The 23,270-nt window shown below is 44.6% G+C and overlaps 1 protein-coding gene across 1 annotated transcript; it reads left to right on the forward strand.

The window, feature by feature from the left end:
• Positions 1-215: 215 nt before the first annotated feature.
• On the forward strand, positions 216-10,112 carry LOC117646342 (the record flags this gene model as incomplete). The annotated part of the gene is given in 5 exon segments (XM_034387221.1): positions 216-348; positions 716-804; positions 6,227-6,686; positions 8,239-8,382; positions 9,147-10,112. Coding segments are annotated over 5 exon segments (1,566 nt in total). The 3' UTR covers positions 9,888-10,112.
• Between the last annotated feature and the right edge of the window lie 13,158 nt (positions 10,113-23,270).

Genomic DNA, 23,270 nt, shown 5'->3' on the forward strand with positions numbered 1-23,270 from the left:
ACTATAAGGGAAGTGAAATAGGACTTACATTTCAGTGCGGGACGCCCAGCGAATTTCGCCATCGAGCTGCTCATGCTCAAATAATAATCATACGGAAAATATCACGCGGTCGGTTGGTTTAACTTCTCTTGAATGCATAACGTGTCTACTTCTTTGCAGACACGGCCGGAATCTTCGTCGACGCTGCCTCTCGTTCACTTCGCCACTCGCTTCATCATGGAGTGCAACATCTGCATGGAGAAGATGAATGCTACCGAGCGACGTCCTAAGTGCATCCCTTGTGGGCACACTGTTTGCCTGCACTGCCTAACAAGAATCAGCTCGCAGATATGTCCAGAGTGTCGACAGGTATGTGTCCCGCAAACTTATGAGCTTTTGAGTAAGTCACATCTAAGGAAAAATAATAAAAGCAATTTTGGATTCCCTCACCTTTGGTCCTACATATCTCACTGAGAGCTCCTCTTGTTTGGGTCACTGCGGAGAGCTATTAGTTCATTTCGGTGAAATCATGTGTCTCAGTGCCAAGGCTTATCAATGTCTTTGTACTAGATTTCTCCTGAAGTTCTCATGATACAAATTTTGGGCGCTTAAAATGGGAAATGAGATGTATTTTCAATTCAAAGTGAAGGAATTGAAACAATGTGAAGAAATTAATGTTGTTGTAACACTAGGCTCGTCTCACTTGTCACCTTTGTTGGGAATTGACTGTTTCTAGGGCTTTGCCGGGCCGCCCAACTCCCTGCCTGACAACTATTTTCTACTGGGCTTGATGGAAAAGGGACAGCACAACCGCACAGATGCCGGGTAAGATGTGGTGCCAAATTTTACCCTTACTCCGAAACTCTCATATCTGTTTTGTTTTAAATTTACTGTATAGTGAAAAAAGGGGCTATTTGGCAGTTTTAAAATACTTGCGTCAGATGTCTCAATTAATGGGTAAAAGTTCCTTCCTTTTGCCTAAACTCATACTCTAAGAGTAGGGCCCCAACTCCTATTAGTTTCTGAGTTAAGGAGGTTTACATAAACTTTTAGACGTTTCTCCCAAATTCTCCTCACAACAAAGGATCAGTTCAGTCTTCAGATTCTGGCTATCTATTTTTGAATAGGAGTAGGCAAGCGTTGCCCGTTTTTAAAAATCTGCCGTAGTTTTCCTGAAAAACTAAAGACAAGACCATAATGGGCCTAAATGTCTCAAATTTGAAGAAAAGTAAATGTAGGCCTGGTAAAATAGCTTTTACAGCCTCTTCTGGACTGATATTTTCAAATCTGCCAACGCTATCTTTTTCCAACTCAAAAATAGTTATAATTGGAAGAATCTGAAGACTGGGTATATAAGCCTTTGTTGTGACGAAAATTTGGGAGAAACGACAAAAAGTTTTTGTAAACCCTCATAACTCAGAAACTTATAGGAGTTGGGGCCCCCAACTTTAAGAATACATTCATCCAATAGTGGTTAAATTTTGGCCACAAAATGAACTTCCTGTGACAAATATTTCTAGGATATGCTAGTAGTCTCACTTTACATTATCCTTAATACATACCTCTCTAATGCTTAACGCCTAGTCTGTGGGAAGCGCTTCTCTTACATCTGTACAGCAAACCATCTCGGCCCAAAACGCCTTTTGCTCGGATCCGGCAAGGAACACTCCCATCAATTTTTTTTATAAAGTTAATGACGGACTTGGGCCGTGGTGATTTTTTGAATCTCTAATAAAATTCGAGGGGGTAGCAACTCCCAAAAATCGCGGCCCGACTATTACGTTTTGAGACTATTACGCGTAATGGATGGGATATTACGTATATTACGCGGCTATTACGTTCTATTACGGACTATTGTGCTACGCGGTTATTACGCTTTGAAAAACAGCGCCAAATCTTTCACGTTGCTTCTGCTTCCTGCAACATACTCGTGTTATGATAAATCCCGCTGTACATTTGCAGTGCACAGTTTTTCTTTTCTTTTTTGGTTATTTTTGAAGGCTGTTCGAAGTTATTTACTGGAACTAGGTCCAAATCAAGTGAATTTTCAAAGTGGTCCAAATCAAGATCTTCTTTCAGAAATGGATTCGTCTCGTCAAGACAAACAAAAAATGTCAACACATCTCATAGGTTTGGACGGGAATGACAACGTTATTGAGCTTCAAAAGTACCAAGAAGGTCATTTCTTGACCATCTTTGCAAGTTTGTAGGTGAATAGCCTTTTTATGTTCCATCCAAACCTATGACATACGTTGACATTTTTTTTTCTTGTCGAGACAAATCCATTTCTGTTAGAAGATCATGATTTGGACCAATTGGAAAATTCACTCAAACCGCTGAGAAATGTTACAAGATTGGATTTCAAGGCGGCACTTGTAACGTCAAGTTGAAAAGATCTCGGGCTAAATCCATTTCCAAAAAGTTTTAGTAAATTTTCAAAATCGTCTAAACTGACTTTGATGTCATGAAATGACTGCCTCTTGACAAGTGTACTGTACAAATTAAGGTGATCGCCAGGTACAGTAAACGCTGTACCTCTAGGTACAGTAAACACCGTGCTTCTAAGTACGGCAAATCCTGTTAATAAATTAACGGAGAATACCCTACATTTTTCGCACAGTGTACCCCCTCCACCCGACTCTGGGGGAATGCCGACAACCGTGCGTGGAGTATAGCCAACGCCATCAGGAGCTGTCAATACTCCCTGACAGGGGCATTTCTGACCTATTACGCGGTTATTACGCGGCTATTACGATAATATTACGTGTATTACGTTATTATTACTGATATTACGCGACTATTTCGGTTATTACGCCGTCATTACGGCTATTACGTTGTTATTACAGAGCAGGTGACCCGACTATTACGCGAGTTGCTACCCCCTCGATAAAATTTCAAAACCTTCTTTTTTATTAGTTTTATAAGATTGTGTCTTTAAGAGCTTGGAAGGGTTGAAAACAGGAAATGGCTACAGAATCTAGTGAAAGTCAAGTTTGGCAGTTTGGGACCCCCAGCCTTTGCCAAAAAGAACGTTTTTGACCAAAACAAATCGCTTTTTGAATTCACATAATACGCCATCTTACTTCTGTACCAGATTGGCATCAAAGGACCCTAAGAGGTTCTTTAACTGTCAGCAAAATATTGGGGATGGCAATCCATAAACACCAGAGATATTGTCATAAAACTCTAAAAGTTATCTTAGTGTTTCCCCAAATGTCACATGCATTGGCCCGGTGCTTCAAAATATCATCCTGGTGTCTCTCCTAACACTCTGGAACCATTTCGAGGCGAACGTCAGCATCACAAGAGTTCAGGCCTATGTTTTCTTGCCATGTAATGCCTAAATTCTTGCAACTCTTTTCATTTTGGCTATATCTTTAACAAACCTTTGGACGCATACTATTTTAATGTAACAGGTTGGTCTTCACATTATTACGTCTACAATTCATTTTGAAAAGATCGTGGCTACCACAACTCTGTGTGCCCATGATGTTACCATCAACAAGCTTTTTAAGCTGTGTTGTCCCTTAAATATGAATATTTTGTAGATTTTTGTTTAATTCTAGTTAAATATATCTTATGGGTTAGTTCTAGTTAAATAACTCTTATGGGATCTCAACCTCCATTTCCCTTTTCAGTTCAAGCTACTGCTAATTGCGCCTTATGTCGGGGGAAAGGCAGTCTTTGAGTCATGGAGTTTTCGATGCATGAGGGATGTTACGATGTGAAGCCGAAGAACTGTATTTCAAAATTATTCTTTGGGACTTAAACTCCATCTCAAGAGTTAACCAAAGGCCCGATTACGTGGGGTAATTAGTTAAATAATTAGTTATAAATTAGTTCCTTGGTGAATAAGGGAGGGTGGGGCACCATGACCACTGGGGCACCATGACCACCCCCCTCGCTCTCGGGAACTACTTTGCCGACGGCAACCGGTCGACCGGACTTTCGAGAGAATAGAATTCTAACTATTTTCAGCCAGAGCCCTACCTCCTAGCTTCAAGGGTACGACCATAGCACCCCGCCGAAATTTTTGTTACAGCATTTTGGCTAAATTGGGCGTTTTTCAAATCTGAGATATTTTTTCTCACTCTCACACTGTAAAAAATGTTCGGAATTTTACCATACAGTGGTCTAGGAAAATTCCTATACATGTATAGGAATTACTCAAATTCCGATACATGTATAGGAATATTCCGATTTGTATAGGTTTTTTGTTATTCGGGCTGAAAATGTATAGGAATATTCCTGTACATGTATCGGAATTTGAGTAATTCCTATGCATGTATAGGAATTTTGCAGCCCTGTATAGGAATATGGCCAACTGAAAAAAAGGAATTTGCTATCAACCTCATGACCAGCGATTCATATTATTGTATTTTGTCTTAACACTCGTAATCAGTGCGATTATTTGTTAAAAACGTACACAATTCACAAAAGCCGCTTGTTCGCCCACTGTCCGGATTATCCGCTAGATGGCGCTAGTGTCGTTTCGACGGACTTACTTCTCGGTGCACGCTGCGGCTAGGAATTTGGTTAGGTCAGGGGGCTCGCGACCCATCACGTTGTAAGAGAGTTGAGGACCTTTCAACCCTTACATCATTTTTACTGAGGTGATAGTACTTTCACCTTGTGTGTCCTTTTGGTAAAGTCGAACTTTGCCAATTTGGAAGACCGTGATGAAGGATCAGTAGTGATCCATGCTCGACGATATATTACGGCGTAAAGTTCGGCCGTTGTATTAAATATCTGACAGTTCATCCGGTTCAGCGGTCTAATTTGGATATTGTGGTGGAAATCCCATACATGCATTGCAGTTACGCCATTCCGATGTATAGGAAAATTCCTATACAACGGATGGGAGAACGCCTATACACGTAATAGTTATAATCCCGTACTGATGTATAGGAAAATAACCATAGGAGTGCATGGTAAAATTCCTATACGTGTATATGTAAATAGCTTCATATACATGTATAGGAATTTGACTAAAAAAAATTTTTACAGTGCACATTTGAGGACATAAGTTCGATGTCTTAGGTTTTTCTCAAAATGTCGGCTCTCCGGCAAAATATCCAACATCACATTTAATTCTAAGTAGCTTTTTGCTTGCTCGGGGAGCCTTAGAGTCGTAAACTGCATTGTGGGGAGCCATGACCACTTTTTAGTGGGGCACCATGACCATACATATTTGAGTGTTTTTTCTCGTATTTTGGCCTGATAATGATTTATTTTTGTCGCAAATTTGCTTTTTGCTTCTGAAATTGTATAAAGGTTGAATAATTGCTGCAGAATAGATAGTTTTATCACAAATCGTGAATCACCAGGATGATTAAGAATGGTTCTGAAAATGAGACTTGAAATGGTAGTTTCTCTTGCACTAAATGAGCTCCAAACCGCAAAAGTTGGCCGCGAAGGCGATCCGTGGCTACTTTGCACCAAGATGGCTCTGGCATTATGAAAAACAGCGTTTAATTCACTTGTTTGCAGTGTAGTAACCGCGATAATTTTCTTAAAATTTACCAAATTGAAATCTGCATACGAATTTGGATTCGTCTTAGCAAGACAAACATAAAATGTTAACACATGTCATAGCTTTGGATGTGAAATTTGAAAGCCTCAGAGCGTTAACTGTTTTAAACCGTCTATTTTAAGGCATTTTAGAACGTTTGATACTTCGAAGGTTTTTACAGTGTTTTTTAGATAAGATGACTGGCCTGATGGTAAGGACAGCGATATAAACAATTTCAATGAGAATACTGGTAGAAAGTACACTTTTTCGGGCCAAAAAATTACTATGGTCATGGTGCCCCACGGGGTGGTCATGGTACCCCATAGGTGGGGCGCCATGACCACTTTGCGTTTTATTTTCCAAAGTGTTATGTGAGCCTGCCGTGCATTGCAGACAAGTTCCAATGGGTGGAAGAGGTCCTTGGAGGTCCAATGAATCCCCTCATGCTGGCAACTTAACTTTTCGAACCACACGGTGGAGTAGAGGGAGGCACAAAAAAAAGTGGTCATGGTTCCCCACCCTCCCTTACATACCAAAAAATTTAAAAACTCCATCCAAAACTAGGAAATTATAGTGCAAATACTTTCAATCCCACTTTCAAACTTCAAAATATTAAGAAGCAAAATGAAAGTTCAGAAAAAAATTATTTTATTTTTATGTAATGTTAACTTGCTAGTGGAAACTTCGGCTCAGCCTCAAGTTTTGACCTAGTAGCTACGTCTATCCTTTCCACAGGTTGTGGTGCCGGGACTGCTCCAAGGTTTCTTCGGAGGACTGCGCAGACCTGGGCCACGTCTTGTGCTCTGTACGCAAGCTGCGCGCGGAGCAGGCGGCGCCCAAGCTGCAGCAACTGGAAAGCGCCGTGGCGTCTGCTTTGAAGGTGGTGCAGGCTTTGGAGGAGGCTAAGGGCTCGGCTGAGGACCAGCTGGCTGAGTGGCGGGCCCGGCTGAACGAGGCCATGGAGGCCCAAAACGAGCTGCGGGCGGCGGCTAACGCGGGCCGCGACGTGTCTGCAGCACTGCCGCAGGGCCTCGAGAAGTGCCAACAGGCGGCTAACCTACTGGAGGCGGAGTGCCAGCTGCAGACGCATCTTCCAAAGGAAACTGGGACAGCGTGGAACCTGCAGCCGGGGGACGGCGGGGGTCTGCTGGCCCCGCTTTTGCTGCACCTGTACCAGCACGGTGGTCTTGACCAGGTAGGGGCATTCCCAAAGGGTGAATCACACAGCGTTCTAGTGTACACATGTGTACGGGCGAGTACACCCTCTAATACTCACAAATTTTACATTTTCAAACGTTTTTTGTCTCCATTTAGCGGTTTAGACGACAAAACAGCGCAAAATAGTGTGAAAAAATGAGCGAATTTTGCTTTTTTAAACTCGGTGTGCTTCTTATCTTTCCGCTCGGGCGAATTTGTATACATGAGTACACTAGTAGTGATTCACCCCTCGGGCATTCCACGTCCATCATGGTCCAAAACGTTCTTGCTCAGACCTGGCCCCAGGGATCCTTAACTTACCTCATAAGGGCATCATAACGTTATCATAAGCGTTAAAGTTATTACCCTTAACTTCGAACATCTTTTCAAAAGGGTAGGTTATTTTTTTATGTCTCGAATTTCTGTGGATATACTTTTGCAAGTACTTTTATAAGTCCGTACCCTTAACCTTAAGCGAACATTGACTTATGTTACGTTATGAAAGTAGTGTTAGTTAAATGTTAAGTTAAGGATCCCTGCCTGGCCCCAAATTTTTTTTAGCCGAGGATACATTTATGTACACAGCTAGACGCTTAAATAGAAAGAGAAATTTAAATTACAAATGTGTCAGAATGCTTGTTTTTTACTCGTTCTTTACACCCTCATTTCAAAATTTAGGTTAATGTGAAGAGAACGAGTATTGTGCTCAAAATCGGTTTTTGTTAGCTACATGATTCAACTCGCTATGCACACAAGGAAAACCATATGTAATGTACTCATTTGAAAGATCAAAGCCTCCTCTTTAAGGCGTAAATGAAGTATTTTTCATTTCACTATGAAAGTTTTTGAGCAAATGAAGATTGAAAATGTTTATTAAAACTGGCTGGTGTCTAGTAATGAGAGGTTATAACACTTCGTTTTTTCGTGATTCATATCGAATTGGCATGTGCCATAGCAAAAATCCACCCCCCTGTGCTTTGTTTAACATTTTTCATTTGAGGATTATCTCTCTTAGCAAACAAACATTTAAAATATCTGCAGTTTTTCAACCTTCCTTTGGACGGCCTGCCGCTAACATCGGCGACCCGTGGCGCCACCACGCGGATTTCAAACGAACTACTGTAATGGCGGTAGAGTTTGAACGTACTTTCATTTCGAGCTTAACAATTATTTAACCACCTGGCCACTTTTGATAACCACTAGACATCCTTCATTCACAAAAAAAAAATGTGTAAAGAACGAGTTATTTATTTAATATCAATTCATTGATATTTCGCACCATCCTTTAAACTTTTTTTCTTTACTTCTTGTTATCGTAGCCTACCACCCAAGAAACACCCCCATAATTTAGTTTTAAAAACATGTCGAAACTTTGCCCGTGGTGATCATTTGATATTCTAAATAAAATTTCAAAACCATTGTTTTCAGGTTTTTTTAATGGTACATTTAGGCGCTCAAAGGGCAATGGAAGGGCATGTGAATAATCTTCGTTATTATTTCTTCTGCACTAGTAAGGAAGTCACACTTTCATGTTTGCATCATTTTACTAGGACTTGCGGAGAAAGCCGGACGCGGTTGTGGAAAGAGCTACGTTTAGTCGTGATGAGCGTCTGAATGTTTCGAAGTTCTGTGTGAATGATAAGGTGCATTCCTGGGAACTGGAGCAAGTTCTGCGGGACCCCAACCTTGACAAGGTGAGCTGCGGGACAATCTGTCATCTTCATTCTAAATTACTCTGCGAATATAATTGAAAAATCACGTTGCTGGGGCCTATATGCAGGGCTGTTAACGTTACTTCTCGATGAAATAACGCATATTTATTTAAAAACTACCTCCGTTGACGGCACGTCGGAAAAGCCTTTCCGGTGTGGAAAGGCCCTTCCGGCGTGTATACAATATTTTTATGATTTCAGACGCGCTGCGTGTGTTGTTCTATTTATATATTATTGACACGCGGCGTTTAAATAATTTTTACCATCGTTGCGTACTCGCAGCGTGTATATAATATCGGCCTTTTTTTGTATATAATCACCACTGGTGCGGGGCTAGGACGACATATAGCTTTGGGCATAATTTTGTGCAAATTCACGTTGTTTTCCTCCCCTCTCCTTTACTCCCGAGCTGGTGAGTGACCGTAGGGGTTGGGATCAAGAAGAAGTTATTGCAGGGGTCAGTTTTAGTCGGCCCGAGATGGCCTGGGGCTCCTATGGCAATTGCCGTGGGCCTGCACGCCTAAGTCCACTCTTTGCACCGTTTCGTGCAAATTTGGGATTTTTCGAAACTTTGGAGCGGCGTAGCGGCTAAACTAGGGGCTAACCTTTAGCGAACATTGACTTATGTTACGTTATGAAAGTAGTGTTAGTTAAATGTTAAGTTAAGGATCCCTGTCTTTTATCAAGGTCATTGACGTGACTGACAGTGAAATGTGGCATAATCACGCTCCGCTTGTATGTTTCAGGTGAGAAATCTGGTTGGGGTGGATTGTAGAAAGAAGCTCAACTGGTGTAAGGTGCTGTTGCAGCGTGTGGCCCCGCGCGTCGTGTGTCTGTATGTTGCTCACGCCCTCCGTTTTCACCTTGACGTGATAAGAAGGATGCCGTCACTACGTTACTTGTGGGTCCACACTTTAAACTGCCGCACTGTAGCGCTGGACCTGCCGCAGCAGCTGGAGGACCTGCATGTGGAAAACGTTGCGAACCTACATCTCCAGTCAATACAGCGCTTGCCTAACCTGCGGAAGCTCACGCTCAAGTGGGCGACTGAAGCGCTTAACGCAAATATCCCCCCTCTTCCTCCTGGGCACCGCGGACTGCAGTGGCTTCGCGTGGTTCTCGAGCCATCGCCTACAGTGTTCTCTCTCATTAAAACCCACGCCGCAACCCTCCAGGAGCTGCGACTCCTCACGGCGTCCGAGGGGGAGTCTAAATGGTGTGTCAAGGACTTGGCCAACAAGCTGCAGAAGTGTGAGCTGGTGGCCCTGCGGCGCCTCGTTTTGCTGAGGGAGTATGCGCCGAACTACCCCAGCGTCAAGATCGTCCACTCAGAGGAGTCGTGCCGAAAGCAGAAGGACACCATCTGGGACAGCCTGCTGGCAACGGACGCGAGAAGGACAGTAAGAGTGGTGGAAGTTCTGTGCGAAGTGTGTGACAAGTGCCCCGCCTTTCCCGCCCTAGGTGACTTCACCTGGCAAGATGTTTAAGTTATTGTTACGGTCTTTTCCCGCCCTTGGTAACTTCACCTGGCAAGATGTTTAAGTTACTGTCAAAGTGCAGGTTTTTAACCATGCATTCTCAGCGTACTTACTGTTACGTGATCTGTAACCTCAGCATTTAAAACATTCACTTGAAAATTGTACTCTCAACCTCTATTTTGTTTGCGTCATTATTGTACTTCGTTAGTAAGTAAACCTTGGCTCAGTGAGAAACGTATGTACTTTCCCACCCGCACCCCGCACTTTTACCCGCACCTTGCATCTACAGGGTTTGTTCCACTCGTGTGAATTTTGTCAAAATGCCAGATGTCTGAAATCATTGTCATAATTCGCGCACCTCTGAAGAGAGAGAGAGAGTTCTAACTTAGAAACTAAACTCTGAGGCAGGTTTCTGACAGCATGACAAAATTTACTCGAGTGTCACACTCACTGCCCTTCACACCTCATGAGCAGCAGCGCAAACACATTTATTTTGAAGGTAACTGCCATCTGAAAATTAAACTTTCGTGCAGAAGAAGCTGCCATCAGTTTTTTTTTTTGTTTTTTTTGTTTCTTTTTGGCTTTGCCTTGAGCTGCTCACTTTGAGATAAACTGAGACCCACATCCCATTGATGCATTCTTTCTGAAACCAAATCAACTTTCCGGGTCAATGTGGAGTTTTGGCCTACCAATTTTTTCATCAAGAGGCCCTCACTAGGAGAGACTCCCTGTAAAATATTTTTGCAATCAGACCAATAGTTTGGGAGAAAATATCAAAAAACCATTTTAACCCATTTTAGCGCAATTTAAGGTTGAAAAATTTCAAAGTTCCAAAATGTTGCTAAATTAAGGTCCCACTTCCCCAATGCTTTTCTTATATGAAAGAGCATATTTAAAAGTAATTTGAGCCACTTTGGAGTCAGCTGACTTTACGCGTTACCCCAATCGTGTAACATTATAGGAAATTTACGCAATTTTCATTTCTCAAATACTCCGACTCAGAACTGGACCGAATCAGGCCCAAAGCATCCTTATATAGCCCTAACTAATATCCCAAGTAGTCATCAAAAATATATTTCATTTGTGGATTCTGGAGCCAACTTTATAATCTTAAGTCTTTGTAACTCGATGAATGACCTGTTTTGGACTCGGATGCATATTTTCTCCATCTGAACAACTCAGATGGAGCTCAAAACAGATTTTTAACTTAAAGTAACTTTCTCTCTTGTAAATGAGCCCAAACCACCTGGAGGAAGGGGTCAAAATTGCCTCACAACAAATTCCACTGCTTTCCGGCAAAATTCCTAAAGCATCAAAAACCTGTCTTTAGACAAAAGCAATGAAATGACCACCAGAAAAAATAATGTTTATCTGATGAGACAGGCCCTTTACCTTATGCTGTTGTTTTCTTCTGGTGGTCATTTCATTTCAAGAAAACAACAGCATAAGGTGAAGGGCCTGTCTCGTCAGATAAACATTAGTTTTTCTGGTGGTCATTTCATTGCTTTTGTCGAAAGACAGGTTTTTGATGCTTATTTTGCTATGTCAAAGCCACATTGGAGGCAGCTGACTTTAAGCGTTACCCTAATCGAGTAACATTATAGGAATTTTGCCGGAAAGCAGTGGAATTTGTTGTGAGGCAATTTTGACCCCTTCCTCCAGGTGGTTTGGGCTCATTTACAAGAGAGAAAGTTACTTTAAGTTAAGAATCTGTTTTGAGCTCCATCTGTGTTGTTCGGATGGAGAAAATATGCATCCGAGTCCAAAACAGGTCATTCATCGAGTTACAAAGACTTAAGATTATAAAGTTGGCTCCAGAATCCACAAATGAAATATATTTTTGATGACTACTTGGGTTATTAGTTAGGGCTATATAAGGATGCTTTGGGCCTGATTCGGTCCAGTTCTGAGTCGGAGTATTCGAGAAATGAAAATTGCGTAAATTTCCTATAATGTTACACGATTGGGGTAACGCGTAAAGTCAGCTGACTCCAAAGTGGCTCAAAATTACTTTTAAATATGCTCTTTCATATAAGAAAAGCATTGGGGAAGTGGAACCTTAATTTAGCAACATTTTGGCACTTTGAAATTTTTCAACCTTAAATTGAGCTAAAATAGGTGAAAATGGTTTTTTGACATTTTCTCCCAAACTATTGGTCTGATTGCAAAAATATTTTACAGGGAGTCTCTCCTAGTGAGGGCCTCTTGATAAAAAAATTGGTAGGCCAAAACTCCACATTGACCCGGAAAGTTGATTTGGTTTCAGAAAGAATGCATCCATTGCTCTCCTAGTTGTTTAATTTTGTTCGATCCCAGGTTCGACTCCCACTAGGGCACATAACAGTGAGTAATGAGTATCTTGAGTTTTACACCATGTTCGACGTTGTCGGGAGAGGTGACCCCAAAGATGCCATGCACTTTGACCAGCGAGCCACCTGACTCCGCACATAAAAGGATCCCGTCGAGTCGTATACTGATGTCAGTCAAAGGAAGCCTGCCGAATGGCCTGTGCTCTCTCGTTAAAAAAATGTACAAAAATATAAAGTGTGCAGAAGAAGGGAATAATTTTGATTTCTGTCCAAGTTGAGTAATTATTCTATTACTGTGCATTTGAATGGTTTACATAATTGCTCGAAATTATTAGACTCGATTCCAAGCAGTAAAGCACAAAATCCAGATGGAAAAACGATGTATCTTAATTTAACCCCTTTTGCCACCGTAAATCCAAAGGCTTTTAGTACTTTTTTTTGGCGATACAATTGAGTATCGCCAATAAACGGCCTTACGGAAAAGTATTGCCTTCTAGACGGCGATACACGAAAGTATCGCCAAAATTTGGTGACACTTTGGAGCAGGGTTGGGAACGCTAACGAAAAAAGTTAGCGCGATACGATACGCTAAGTTCAGACCTGCGTTAGCGTATCGCGCTAACGCTAATCTCCTGGCAAAAATTTAGCGCGATACGATACGATAATCGTCGATAATCGCTAACGATAACCAAAATCATTAAAAAGGTACCTGAAAACGCAAATTGGCTGAAAAAATGAAGGCGCGACCCACTCGGCCGCCTCCTTAGGCCGAATCCGCGGCCCAGCGGCGGCGCGGCACAGTGTTTGGGAGTCGACAGAGTGCGGCCCGCGCGGTTTCGGTGCTCAAGCGTGAGTGGTTCAGGAAAATTTTGGACGCATTTTGTCCTTTAAAAAGAACAGCGTTATCGTCGATACGATACGACGATAGCGGTTCTTCATTAGCGTATCGCGCTAACGCTACCCCCCTCGCAAAAAATTAGCGCAATACGATACGATAACGAATATCGTTATCGTATCGTCGTATCGACGCTAACCAATAAATTAGCGTTCCCAACCCTGCTTTGGAGTATTGCCACGATTTGGCAATAAACGTCGAACAAACCGAGGGTACAAGACCTTAGTTTAATGCCGTGGTTTTGGCAATACCCAAAAGTATCGCCAAATTTTGGCGATACTTCTGTGTATCGCCGTTCCGAAGGCAATACTTTTCCGTAGAGCCGTTTATTGGCGATACTTAATTGTATCGCCAAAAAATGTACTTTAGTATCGCCTTCGCATTTACAGTGTGCGCTCTCAATTTAGCGGAAAATGGAAACAACTCAACCAAAGTCAACATGGATCCGTTAATATTATTGTCCATAGGCAAGAACTAAAAGTTCATGGATTTTTATGAATCTATTGTGAAAAGAATTAATCCACCTTCATTTCAAGAAGTTAAACGGAAATAGAGCTAAGTACAAAAAAAGACACAAGAGGAACCAACACTTTCTGCTGACTATAATTCCATTTGACTTGTCTCCAAATTACACTTCGTTCAAGAAGTACAAGTTGAGATGACTCTGTTCCATTGTAACTGAAAGTGGGAAGTCACAGAAATCCTCTACGGAGTGACCAGACGCTTCTGATTGTCATCTCAATATGTAACTTACCATGGAAACATGCCACCGGCGTGGCTGTGGACGTGCTTGCACTACTGACGCAGTCGGTACTGGCGACACAAGTTCAAAGCCGTCACTTCCGATGAATGACGTCTTATCTCACTCCGCGACGCCTGCGAGTAACGCTTACGGACATTCCAAGCGATCCCGCGGATCATGATTATGAATAACCAATAACCACTCCACACACTTCTGTTCTGAAACTTTTTGGCCTTCCCCCCTTGCTCATGTGGGGGGCCAGGGTTCCTAGCGTCAAACCCGTGGCAGGGTTTCGTTTCAGAGGCCTCAGGGCACGCGCAGAAAGGTGGAGCACGAGCACAACATAAGAATTAATATTTGAAAAACGGAAAACAAGATAATAGGGTTTTGGCTTAAACATGTCAAACATTAGCAAGTTGACTCTATTGCAAGGAGTGAAATGCAGATATGGTCGAATACTCTCTCTGGGTTGTTAGATCATGCTTCGACAATAACGGTCGCAAAAGGGTTTTATTTCGGTCTTCCCATTTTCGGTCCAGACTCTAATTAATACAAAATGCTGATGCACGGTGTTCTGGTAAATGGAATTTTGAACGTAAAAAAAAGGCGTATTTAATGTAACCAGCGAACTAAATTTTCACATGCGTTTCCTGGCTACTTTCATTGTCTCGAAGTCTATTCTCATCGAGGGGGCCTATATGCAGGGCTGTTAACGTTACTTCTCGATGAAATAACGCATATTATTTAAAAACTACCTCCGTTGACGCACGTCGGAAAAGCCTTTCGGTGTGGAAAGGCCCTTCCGCGTGTATACAATATTTTTATGATTTCAGACGCGCTGCGTGTGTGGTTCTATTTATATATTATTGACACGCGGCGTTAAATAATTTTTACCATCGTTGCGTACTCGCAGCGTGTATATAATATCGGCCTTTTTTGTATATAATCACCACTGGTGCGGGGCTAGGACGACATATAGCTTTGGGCATAATTTTGGCAAATTCACGTTGTTTTCCTCCCTCCCTTTACTCCGAGCTGGTGAGTGACCGTAGGGGTTGGGATCAAGAAGAAGTTATTGCAGGGGTCAGTTTTAGTCGGCCCGAGATGGCTGGGGTCCTATGGCAATTGCGTGGGCCTGCACGCCTAAGTCCACTCTTTGCACCGTTTCGTGCAAATTTGGATTTTTCGAAACTTTGGAGCGGCGTAGCGGCTAAACTAGGGGCTAACCTTTAGCGAACATGACTTATGTTACGTTATGAAAGTAGTGTTAGTAAATGTTAAGTTAAGTTAAGGATCCCTGTCTTTTATCAGGTCATTGACGTGACTGACAGTGAAATGTGGCATAATCACGCTCCGCTTGTATGTTTCAGGTGAGAAATCTGGTTGGGGTGGATTGTAGAAAGAAGCTCAACTGGTGTAAGGTGCTGTTGCAGGTGTGGCCCGCGCGTCGTGTGTCTGTATGTTGCTCACGCCCCGTTTTCACCTTGACGTGATAAGAAGGATGCCGTCACTACGTTACTTGTGGGTCCACACTTTAAACTGCCGCACTGTAGCGCTGGACTGCCGCAGCAGCTGGAGGACCTGCATGTGGAAAACGTTGCGAACCTACATCTCCAGTCAATACAGCGCTTGCCTAACCTGCGGAAGCTCACGCTCAAGTGGGCGACTGAAGCGCTTAACGCAAATATCCCCCCTCTTCCTCCTGGGCACCGCGGACTGCAGTGGCTTCGCGTGGTTCTCGAGCCATCGCCTACAGTGTTCTCTCTCATTAAAACCCACGCCGCAACCTCCAGGAGCTGCGACTCCTCACGGCGTCCGGGGGGAGTTCTAAATGGTGTGTCAAGGACTTGGCCAACAAGCTGCAGAAGTGTGAGCTGGTGGCCCTGCGGCGCCTCGTTTTGTGAGGGAGTATGCGCCGAACTACCCCAGCGTCAAGATCGTCCCTCAGAGGAGTCGTGCCGAAAGCAGAAGGACACCATCTGGGACAGCCTGCTGGCAACGGACGCGAGAAGGACAGTAAGAGTGGTGGAAGTTCTGTGCGAAGTGTGTGACAAGTGCCCCGCCTTTCCCGCCCTAGGTGACTTCACCTGGCAAGATGTTTAAGTTACTGTTACGGTCTTTTCCCGCCCTTGGTAACTAAGATGTTTATGTTACTGTCAAAGTGCAGGTTTTTAACCATGCATTCTCAGCGGACTTACTGTTACGTGATCTGTAACCTCAGCATTTAAAACATTCACTTGAAAATTGTACTCTCAACCTCTATTTTGTTTGCGTCATTATTGTACTTCGTTAGTAAGTAAACTTTGGCTCAGTGAGAAACGTATGTACTTTCCCACCCGCACCCCGCACTTTTACCCGCACCTTGCATCTACAGGGTTTGTTCCACTCGTATGAATTTTGTCAAAAACATGTCCGAAATCATTATCATAATTCGCGCACCTCTAAAAAGAGAGTTCCAACTTAAAAACTAAATTCTGAGGCAGGTTTCTGACAGTATGACAAAATTTACACGAGTGTCACACTCACTGCCCTTCACACCTCAACAGCGCAAACACATTTATTTTGAAGGTAACTGTCATCTGAAAATCAAACTTTCCTGCACTGAGAATGAATTGGTCACCACCATCACCCTTAAAATGGGTGATGCAACTCCGTTGCCCAAATTTTGGTGACGAAAACTTCATCACCCGAAATTTGGTAACAGGCGTTTGGTCGCCCAAATTTTGGTAACGCCGTCGGCGACGTCGTGAGGTTACGATGACGTCATTTCCGGGACCACCACGATGACCGGAGGCCTCAACGCCCCATTCGGCCATCGTGGTGGCCCCGGAAGAGCGTCATCGGGGATCTCACGGCGTCGCCGACGACGTTACCCAAATTTGGGCAACGATTTTTGGCTGAGCGATAGCGAAGCCCTTGCCGTGTTTGGGCGCGCTGAAAAGTGACTGGTCGTGCGTCTGTCTGTCTGTCCCTCTGTTCGTACACGCTCACGTTTCTCAGCGACTACAACAGGTATAGTTTCCATACTTCGCATTTATCGTCGTCTTACTTTCCCCAACACGAGTTTGTTTCAAATCATTGTTTAGTATCGTTTGAAATATTCAAAACATCTTTTTGAATCAGTTTATTAGCATGCTTAGGTTGGCAGCAGTTACCTACCAATTTCTCATACCTACGCCGCGGCTCTGAAATACGGGACACAAGCAAATCAGCAAGTAAAACAAAATAAAGAGCAGAACGGTTTGGAAATGAGATCGGCCTTAGTTTCTCAACATTCTAGAATGATTGAAACCCTTTTGGAGTATCAACAAAGCGAAATATGGAGAATGGAAGTGAGAATGATACGTGTATCGTTCCCCTCTCCCCCCCCCGTCTGAGGGGAATCTCCTTCAGGTCAGTGCACTATGACTAAGCATTGTAAAATGGATGTTTTTATTTTCACCTTTTGTTTTGTGTGCTTCATTTTCATAGTAGAGGAAATCAAGTAAGTGCATAAATAACATATGTTGAAAATAGCAGGCATACTTATTTTGGTAATTTGTCTTTTGTTTGACTCAAGTTATATTCTGTTGCAATGCTGCAAGCTGACCTAAGTGCAAAAGCACTAACATTTATTTATTGATAGGATCAATATATAGTTGTATATATATAATCCTATTAGAGTTTGAATATATAAATAGGGTCAATGAGACGACTCAGGTTTTGAGCGGTGAGTGACTTAACATGGGATTTCATGAGACGATTCCTTTAACTTCACCAAAGTTTGTATTCAATAACTGGTACTCAGTATTGGTTAAGGTTTAAGCTGACTCTCTTCACAATTTACTCTGAACTCAAGCCCAATGTTGCGAAAGATAAAATAGCTTAAGACATGAGTAAGATAAATTATGTTGGTGCATTACACCTTAAGTAGATTTGACATTGGAGTCTATGTGACGATTCACTGGATTTGACAATAATTGGTCTCCGTCAACTGGTTCAGATCAGCCAACCCTAAACTGAGTCTCTTAATATTAACTGTGATAACATATTCCAATCAATATTGTCTAATTGACTGGTTTACAATGAAAGAATGACAAAATATTTCTTAAATATTACTAATGAAATTGTGAATTCATTAGTTTAGAAAAAAGAGATATCGAATAGTGACGAGTAGCCAATTAAGCGATTCAATGCTGGCAATTGAATATTACTCGACTGAAGGATTCGCACTGGTGTGGCATCAGGGAATTGGTGACGACAGAGGGTGCTTCATGAAGACAAATAGGAATATGTATACAGTAATTGAGTCTAGATGGTTGTCTGCAGATTTCAGTGTACTAGTCACAAAAGATACATTTACTTCAATGCCAAACCTACACTCTCATCTAGAGCTATGCAATTTGGGGCGAAACTTTCCAAGTTGAGATTTATGCGTTTCCCTGTGGTTTTTCACTGCGCTGACTTCAATTTTGACTTCTAAAATGTCCCCAGACCCAAAACTTAACCGATTTTGGGTCAAATTTTAAAATTGAATTGTACATTGATTTTGCAGTTTTTTGAGTGCTGATTACGAAAACCACTTCCATTTTAACACCAGACCTATATTTTCATCCCATATTGGTCATTTTGGACCAAAATTCCCAAGTTAGTTTTATATTGTTTCCTGGAGTTTTGTGTGCTGAACTCGAAAATGACTTCCAAATTTTTCCCAGTCTCACACGTTACCAAATTTGACCAATTTTGGTCCAAAATTTTTAAATTGAGTTTGAAATGATTCCAGCAGTTTTTGGGGTGCTGATATCGAAAATCACTTCCATTTTGACTCCAGACTTATATTTTTATCCAAAATGAGGTCATTTTGGACCAAAATTTTCAAATCGAGTTTTATATTGTTTCCTGGAGTTTTTGGTGTGCTGAACTCAAAAATGACTTCCAAATTTTTCCCAGACCACGCTTTACCAAATTTTGACCAATTTTGGTCCAAAATTTATAAATTGAGTTTGACGTTGATTCCAGCAGTTTTTGGGGTGCTGATATCGAAAATCACTTCCATTTTGACTCCAGACTTATATTTTTATCCAAAATGAGGTCATTTTGGACCAAATTTTCAAATCGAGTTTATATTGTTTCCTGGAGTTTTTGGTGTGCTTAACCAAAAATGACTTCCAAATTTTCCCAGACTCACGCTTTACACAAATTTTGACCAATTTGGTCCAAAATTTATAAATTGAGTTTGACGTTGATTCTAACAGATCTTTGTGTGCTTATAACGAAAATCACTTCCATTTATACCCCAGACTTACTCTTCACTTAATTTGAGCCCATGAGTTGCACATTTCGTCTACTCAAGCAAAGTCCGAAGTGCATCAACTATGTCAATTCGCATCGCTCAGCCACACTACGCGCCCAGACTAAACGGCGCGTACCCCTAGTATGACTTCCCAAAATTTGGTCACCGCGGGCTCGTCACCCAAAATTGGGCAACGGTGCGTGCGTTACCCAATGAAAGGGCGATGGTGGTGACTCTTTCATTCTCAGTGAATGTAGTTTCAAAGCGATTCCCCCTGTCGTCGTTGCGATGACTGATCCCTGGTTTATCTTCAAAGTCTGAGACGAACCGAGATGAAGCATTTCGAACGGCATTTTCAAGTGGTTATCAGCAGTCGGTACAGTAGGTATGCGTATGTGACATCAGTGCGCGCCCCATAGTGTACGCCTTGTGAATTCAAATACAGATCTCGACGAGTTGGTTCCATTTTGTCCTACACTGGTGGAAAAAACGCTATCGTGGATGCAGATGACATGCTAATGAGAGTGTTTATTTTAATGTATGCTACTTTATCACTTCATTCACTAAAATGACAACATTTGACTCGTTTCTCCTGATACAGCTCCCGGGCCCTTTCACGTTTACACGGTAAAAACGCTTCCTGGGAATCCCAGGAATCTCCTGGGAACTCCTATACCTTATAACATAGGGCTCCTGGGAATCCCAGGTTTCGTTTTGACCGTGTACGCTCTCGTTGTTCTTCGGTCAGCTTCCTGGGGGCCATAGCTTAGGCCAATGATTGCTGCTTCGCCCGCTTCTTTCCACATAGTATCTTCACGCTCAGACAAACATGGACTTCTTTATCTTTTGCTTATAGCGTTTTTTGAGCAAACGTGAAGTGCACTATTTTCTCCTTAACTATGCACAATTTGATCCTTTTTAAGGATATAATTGTCCAATAGATTATGTAGAAATTGAAAAGTACACTGCAAATGACAAAAAGTCCGGTTAATGGACTAAAAACATATACAATGAAACAAAATTGTGCTAGCATAAGAAAAGTCCAAAGTGCACAAACTATGTCAATTCGCATCGCTCAGCCACACTACGCGCCCAGACTAAACGGCGCGTACCCCTATTTTTATTTATGTTGCTATCTTCTCTTTACGAACGGATTCCACGCCAGTGGAGTGGCGGCGAGGGTGGACGCGCACACTGTCAAATTTTTGGGCAGCGGCAAGAGACTGCTGGCCGAGCCATTTCCGAAGAGTCGTCCCGTCGCTCTGTCTCTCTCGCACCCATAGGCTCCACTAAAAACAAACCGAAAAAAGAGTGGTACTTTTTGACATGCCAAGTCACATTCCAGGTCACACCGCATCTCCAGAGTCATACGTAGAGCCAAACGTGTGACCGCGTGACCCCACCAATGGATTGCTCTCCGAAAGAGGAATCCGCTGGCGGGATCACTCGTTTGGTTCGAGTCCCATTTAGCGACTCTGGAGCTCAAAACGCTTCTAGAATTTCGGCCACCTCCTCCGGTCTTCTGGCTGTGCCCCCCGCCCCGCCCCTGGATCCGCCCTTGAGCGGGACGGGATCAAGAGGAGGAGGCTGTCCCGGGGGGAGAGTGGCGAGTTGACGTTCCGTTACGCCGAGCGGCGCGCCGAGCGGCGCTCACGCCTTGTGTGTCAATACCCCGCGCGACAGTGCTTCACGCTCGGCTTGGCTGCGCGGTAGGCTCGTGTGTGCCGGAAAGTCCCTCGAGATCGGGGTATCGCCGCAGCGTGTATGACGGAGCCACCCGCAGCGCGAGTGGAGGGGATCCGTCGTCGCCCCGCTGGTGGCGAAACCGCCGGCTTGTCTGCTGTGTAAACAGCAGACTGATTCCGAGAGTCGTCGCCCTGTCTCTCTCGCACTCATGCGGCGTGCCGTACGGGTGCGAGAGAGACAGAGAGACGACTCTCAGTGTGCTGCCGCAGCAGACTGAATTATTTCAATGCCATCTCGGCAACTCTTGCGATGCGGTGCGTGGGAAAGCGGCCGGACGGACAGCAGTCGGGGACGACGAATCCACGGCCAGCTATTCTGAATTTCAAATCAGAATCCACAAAGACACCAAGCGACGGCCACGCCGAGCACGGACACGCAGCAAGGCGCAGCAAGGCGCAGCAAGGGGCCGCGACACTGTGTGACACTGCCAGTGCGGCGCTACTCCTCGCACCCGAGTTTGGTTTGCGACCGTTTCGCCCGGACCGTCACACGCTCACAAAACCCCCTTCCGGATTTTATTAACTGACAAAAAAGGCAAATTTTTGTTTCGAACAGCACATTTTGACTCACCAACACGAGCACTGCTGATTTGTTATGTTTTTGCAGCGCAGAAATAGTTTTCGTTTTCAATTTCGTTTTCGTTTTCGTTTTCGCGCGCACACACACACACACACACACACACACACACACGCACGCACGCACACACACACACGCACACACACACACACACACACTTTGATTTGAAGAGCGCGTCATTCGTAATCCTGGCTGATGGATTGACAACAAAATAGAAACGGCAATAAAGCGCGGGGGCAAGAAAGGAGGATAAGTGGATACCGCTCGCGTCTTCCGCACTTTCCGCGAGTTGGCTCTGAGAGGGGGAGGGGGGGGGAGGGCAAGCGGGGAGAACTAATAAAACGTGAAGAGGTTCGTCAGAGGCCGTTAAACTCGGCCGCAGCACGCGTTTACTTGCTTTCCCGCGCGATTCCTTGGGATTCCTTCGGACTCGGCCGTGCGGCCACTGCCGGCCACCTGGAGAACGCATTTAGGCCGTCCCGCACGCACGCGCAGCGCGGCAAAAAAAGAGTTGAAAAACCACAAACTAAAATTACCCGCTTTGGATCGTCGTCGAAACCGCGCGCCCCCCGATAGTCGCCCCACTTTATTAAGGGCTCGCGGCCGAACGGTTCGGCTAGTGGGCCAGTGGAAGCGGAAACGAGGGCGAAATTGACGTGCACTTGACGGGCAACTACTCAGTGCAGCGCAGCCACTCACGTCGGAGTCCGGGCTGCCGGGGCCTGCCGGGCCTGCAGACCGACCCCGGGGTCGTTCTCGTCGCTCTGTCTCTCTCGCACGTGTGCGGGACGCCCCATGAGTGCGAGGGAGACGGAGCGGCGAAAACGACTCTCGGAATCAGTCTGCTGGATTGCTGCAATGGAGACCTCAATTGCGGGACGTGTCTGTCGGCCCTTCCTGGGTACTCGACCCTCCCCCTCCCCTCCCCTCCCCTCGCCCCCTTTTCCCCTCCACCGCTCCACGGTGGAGCAATCACCATTTAGCGGGGGGAAAATCACACGGTTTTTCCCCTAGGAGAGCGTTGCCCCCGGACTGGCGGGGGTGTGCCGGGTGCCGGGGGGGGGTTCTTTACGGAAGTGCCCGCGGAAGTGCCCGCCGGAGTGCTAATTGGCGGCAGTTCCTCCTCGTGAGAGAGGCTGGCAAGCATCCCCGGGGTGCCATGGGAGGCCATGGGAGTGCCATGGGAGTGCCTCCGCGCGGGGGGGCGGCGACCCCCGGCGCGAGGACGCCTGGGGGAAGCGCTCCGCCGCGGAGTTACCGATGGACACGCTTTACAGCCCCCGGGTATAAAATAAAACTGCTGGGATTGGCGCTGATGAGGGAGCTGTCTTGGTGCCCCCCTTGCTTTCCCCCCCCCTTTTTCCCTTTTTCCCCTTCCTTCATCCTCCCCGCCCCCCTCCGCCCCCCCACCCCGGCAGCCCAAAGCACCTTTATATCTACCTACTCCGCCATCATTTTGAACCGCCCTGCCCGCCGTGCCGTGCCGTGCCGTGCCCCCTGCGGCCCGACAAATTTTCCCTCTTAAATCTAGTGCCCGCTCGGCGCTCACTCGCTCCCCCTCGGCTCGACGGACTCGAGGACCGCTCTGCCATTAAAAAAAAGAGAGAGAGAGAGAGAGAGAGAGAGAGAGAGGGGAGAGAGAGAGAGAGAGGGAGGCCCTGACTCGCCCCCTCGGCCCCGGGGTGCCCGGGAGGGCCTGGCTGGCAGTCTTCCAAAGGAAGGTTTCGGATGATCGACGTTTGTCCATTGATGAGGTGCCGGCCTTTTGCATGGAGGAGCAGACAGCCGGATCAAAGCGATTGGGCTCCTCCACTCGACTCGTCCTGGCCCCTGGCCCTCGGCTCGGCTCGGC

The sequence above is a fragment of the Thrips palmi genome, unplaced genomic scaffold (genome assembly GCF_012932325.1).
Source record: "Thrips palmi isolate BJ-2018 unplaced genomic scaffold, TpBJ-2018v1 HiC_scaffold_19, whole genome shotgun sequence".
Taxonomy (NCBI): domain Eukaryota; kingdom Metazoa; phylum Arthropoda; class Insecta; order Thysanoptera; family Thripidae; genus Thrips; species Thrips palmi.